At 31.4% G+C, this 5,356-nt stretch overlaps 1 protein-coding gene across 1 annotated transcript; it reads right to left on the reverse strand.

Moving 5' to 3' along the window:
- Nucleotides 1-1,266: 1,266 nt before the first annotated feature.
- LOC135958756 (A-kinase anchor protein 14) lies at nt 1,267-2,103 on the reverse strand. The gene is given in 2 exon segments (XM_065509651.1): nt 1,267-1,390; nt 1,392-2,103. Coding segments are annotated over 2 exon segments (825 nt in total). The 5' UTR covers nt 2,093-2,103.
- Nucleotides 2,104-5,356: the final 3,253 nt, after the last annotated feature.

The raw sequence follows: 5,356 nt of genomic DNA on the forward strand, positions 1-5,356 counted from the left end.
GGGTTGCTGGTTTCAGAAAATTGTTATATTTTAACAAATTTGAGAATTTGAAATATGCAAATATGAAATTTATGATTTTTTTGGTATCAAATTATATTCGGTTATTGATTTCAGAAAATTGTTATATTTTAACCTCTAAACGTTATCCGATTTTACTGAAATTGTCAGCATTTGCTGTTTAGATGTTGGACAACAATTTTAGACCCTGCTGGCATCGAAAATAGCAAAAGTGCAAAATAAGGGCCAACCTAGTGTGCATGTCTGTTTATATCCTTTATTACCGTATATGTTGATGTTAGTCATGTTATGTGATTTGATTTGCTCATCCTTGTATTTGTATGTTGATGTGTTACTGTCTGTCTGTCTGCCTGTGTGTGTGTGAACTCATTGTAAGTATGTATGTAAATATATGTATGTATATGCTGTTTGTTTGTATATTCATGTAGTTTTAAGTCAATAACAATCATGTACCAAAATGTCCAATTAAAAAGCTCTCTCGGGCACTAAAAACATAACGGTGACATTTTGTAAATGCATAAATACACACAAACACACACACACTCAGCTCCAAAGACACTCACTCACACCCATAAATACGTGCATTTCAACACGTTCACACCCACACCAAATATATGTATGTGCATATATACAAGTGCACAACGTATGCATACACCAGCTAGACAATAATCTCGTTATAATATAAACGTTTATACATAAAATTTTTTTGTTGTTCTCGCTATTTTGTGTGTGTGTGTTTTTTTTTGTGTCTTCTGTGTGTAACACTTTACATAGTTGACAACTGTTGGAGGAGGGGGAGGGAGTAACAGATTTTTTTTTGATTTTTTTGTGTGTTGAAAATGTGTTTTCGAACTCATTGTTTTTGTTTTGCCAACATATTGTGTCTAAGGACAGGCATACATCCAAACACACAGTGTACCACATCAATGTCAAATACTGAGGTTCGTTAGTATATTTGTTTATAGGTATGGAAGTACACACATCTGTATGTAGTATGTATTTCTTACTGACGCTGTGTGGATTTCAACATTCATTCAGCGTATATCAATGTATTGATTGTAAAACAAAACAAAAAACAAACAAAAAATATACGTAAAAATTTATAACAAAAAAAAAGCAGTTACATGAAAATTTGCTGTTTGCTGTAAAAAAAGAAAAAAATGAATTTATTTGTTTCAATTAAAAAGTGAATGGTTCTTTTTACAATGTTCTCAAACAACTAACAAAAATTATCAAAATATTTCAAGATCAAATACTCTTCAGTCTGTCTAATTTACCACTCTTTTTGCGCTTCTCCAAAGGTTTCAAGGGATTGCGACACTCGCATAATTCTGCATAAAATGACAATTTCATATGCAATATGGCATCAATAACGTTGAAATTTATTTGAGCTCATTTTATGTTCACCCATGGCATAAAACTGGCTTTTATAGCCCTCAAATTTGTAGGTAACATTCACCGGATAATCATTGGGCAGCAGCTGACTTACATTTATTTGAAAATAAACCTTTGCCACAGCCAAGGGGTTTGGGCATTTGGGTGTGGGCTTGGAAAAATGTACCTCTACAAAATATCTTTTACCCAATTGGGGTATAATCTCGATTTTATCCAAAGCTATAACCACAAATTTTGTTGCCGGACTCAACTCCCACAACTGTATGAATTCATTTATTTGTCTGACTATTGCAGGAAATTCAAAGTCCTCAATTAACAACCAAGGTTCCACTTTTATTTTCATCTCCTCACTGGTAGTCGAAGATGTAGCTGCTGCAAAGGATATAGAACTGCTACTGGAACTATCACTTTCTTTTGACATTTTCTGTTTAGGTTTTACATTGGCTGCAATTTTCTGACAGAATTTATTAACATCGTAATATAGTTTCTTTTGCTTCCAACCATTGGGATTTTTATACAGAAACTCTTTTCTTGTATCTGAATTTATTAAATTAGCTGCTTCTTGGGCTAGTTCTTCCAAATATTGTGCCAAAGCTTCTGTGTCAATAGCAAGGACAGGCGGTTTTTCTATACGTTTAGAATGTTTAACAAGATCCAATGGATCTAATGCAGAATCCATTTTTATTTATGTTTTAATTTTTGTTTTGGTTTAGCAACAAAATATATTTTCAACACTATTCGATTAATTTATGTCAGCTATAAATATTCATGTTAATATCGAATTGAATGTACTCTACAGATTTTAAGTTAAATTAATTTTGACTGCTTTGAATATTTCTCATTGGTAGGCAACAAACCGATGACATCGTTGGTAAATGATCAACCTGACCGCATAGGTTATCAACATTGTGTCCTGTGCTGTGATGTAAATAGTATTCAGTTAAACAGAGGTGGCACAGAATCTCACGTGAGGAACTCATTGCTTGACTCTACTGGGGTTTGAGATTCACGAAGGACTGCAGCCTCTCAGAAAATTTATCATCCACTTCTTCGTGATTTTGGGCATGGAAGGTGATGTACCTCGTATTTTGAGGTAGTAACTTTTTTTTTTGCTTTATAAAAAGGCAACGAAATACAATCGAGCATCATTCAAAGTTGGAAATGGTGGAATGCCCAAATTTTATCGGTATCCTGTTATCCATTTCGTCGGGTTGGATCTGCAGACCAACTGAGACGTTGGTAGATCCAGACGAACGAGCTCTGACCCTAGAAACTAACAAACTACTGTTCACTAAGCTGCCTAACAGAGCTAATGGTGCACTAGAACCTAACGTTTATCGCCGTCAAAAAGGCTGCTGATCTCTGCGCCGTAGACTGTCGTGCAGTTGACTTCGTTTTCCCTGATCTGTCCGTAATATATTGAGTCTGAAATTATTCAATGAAAGTGATCAATACTGAACTGAGTTCTGTTACTGTTAGGTTTTAGCAAGAGTTAGGTTTTTTGACAATTACATCTCGTTTCCATGTTACCCTATGATTGTTGTTTTTAATAAGGAATATCTGTCTTTTATAAGTAAAATAATGGTCTGTATTTGGCGGTCACTCAAACATATTTTTATTTCATCACTAACCTAATTTGATGTTTTATAATATTCTATTACATCAAGTGCTTAAAACTTAATTAAAATAATTAAATTTTATTGGTCACATTTATTTTTCCATTTCATTTGTAAATTGCTTGCAATTATTATTTTTTTTTGTAGTGGCCATGTTTGAATTTTGCATAAACAGCAATGGCAAACATATGTAGTTGCATTAAAAATAGAGTAAACGAAAAAGATGCAGCATTTTAATATTAAAAATCCGTTAAATTACAATATTTTTTGATTACTTTTTCGAATTAGAAAACCATAAGAATCTTGATAAGATAAAAACAAATATAAACAAATTTAACAGTTTTTGCTGGAATTAGTAATATAGTTTATAGTAGTTGTATAACCAACTAAGTTAAGATACAGTTTCTGATTATATATAGAGAAACCTTAAGTTTTTGTGGTAGAATAATTTATTACAAAGCTTAACTTTTTTTGTTGGGGGTTTTTGTGAATTGTTGTATACACTACCTATGAGCAACACCTCTAGAAGGTTAACGTACTCTCTAGTGTAATGGTTTTTGTATATTTAAAAGTTTAAATTTTTTTTGTTCTGTTTAATTCATTTGTATATTGAAACCATTTTGAACATATGGCACTCTACTCCCCTTAAACTTTTATGCGAGAGAAATAAAACCAGGGATCCAATACCGAGCGATATACAACATTACCTGTATTAACGCATACTACAAGCCAACCAACACATTGATATAGATATTCATTTATTGTAAAATAACAATTATTTTACTTTTTTTCTTTGCTTTGTTGCTGTTGTCGTAATTTTAAAAGCAATAATACCCTTAACAAATAACAATGGTGGAAGTAGTTGTTGGTTTTTGCTGTTGCTTTAATGCGTGCTAACATTTTCCTACAACATACATCCTTACTTACACATACATACGCACATTGTTTTACAAAATATAAGTTTTCTACAAATGTGTACATATATATTTATTTACAAACACACTTTCATATTCTATACATATTTATACAAAAAAAAAGGAGCACAACATTTTCGTTGTATATGAAGCACATTTTGGTAATAAAAATTCTTGTTTGCAGTTAAGCACAACCAACAAAAACAAAAAAATATAAACAATACAAAAAAAAATTAAACATATTTAACAAAATGTTTTACCTTCTCTTCAAAAAATGTAAAAGAAAGAAAGAAAAAAACAGCAGCGAAAAAAGTACAACGAAGTAACCTCCTACCACCAGTCTCATGACAATTGTTTGCCACTGCTCAACACAAAACAAAAAAAGAACAAGAAGAAACCTGAACGTTTTTCCATTAGGGAAAATAACAGCATCAAATTTGTGGCAAACGCATCTGATTGTAATCAACAAAATTGTGCAGAATTTTATGTGTTAAACGTGCATTTGTTATTGGGTAGATTAACAATTTAAGTCACATTTTTTTTTCTTTTTTTATAAATTGTTCAAGTGGTAATATAATGATAAGTTAATAGCGTAATCAATTTAAAAGTAATATTTTGTTTCACTTTTTGCCCCTAAAAAATATTTCATAACTCCATAATTTATAAATACCTCTAATAGCTATACTGTTTTTAAGATATTGCCAACATTCATACATTTTTAATCATTGGACCTTAGAAAACATTATGTAGTTTTTGTGTTGTTAGTGTGAAATATATGAAAAATATTAAAAACCGATAAGTTTGCTATTTTCCTTTTTTTTTTTGAGAGACAGAAAATATAACTTACACCCCCGGTTTTGTTATACTTAAAACCATAGATAGGAAACTCTCCTGTCAAAGACCAAACTCAGTTTCCAAGAACCATAACAAAACTAAATGAAACTATGTGGAAATTAAAACAACACTCGTATGTGTGATTATTTTGAGTAATTTGTTTGAGTTTTTTTTTCTAGTTTCGGCTCCATGTGTATTTCTCTATGCTTAAAACATTTATACACATGTATAAAGTTGTAATGGCTATATTTATTTTGTTCTTTATTCCATTACTGATTAAATTTTAAACAAACAACACCAACAGCTACCAAAAATTCTCCATGTCCTTATAGTTGTCCTGTGTGCGTGCTTTATTAAATGTCGTTGAGGTTTTTGTTTTTTCAGTTGTTCCTTTCTTTGTAGGCGTATTTAATGTTTGCTGTGATTAAACAGGTTTTTTGTTGTTGTTGTTTTTCTTGTTAAAAATGTGATAATTTTTTCCATGGCATTTTGGTCACCGTTGTGTTGTTTAAATATAAGTCAATGTCAAAGTTAAATTTTAGACATTGAACACCTTCACTCCCCACCCCATTCTTAAAC

The sequence above is a fragment of the Calliphora vicina genome, chromosome 4 (assembly GCF_958450345.1).
Source record: "Calliphora vicina chromosome 4, idCalVici1.1, whole genome shotgun sequence".
Classification (NCBI taxonomy): domain Eukaryota; kingdom Metazoa; phylum Arthropoda; class Insecta; order Diptera; family Calliphoridae; genus Calliphora; species Calliphora vicina.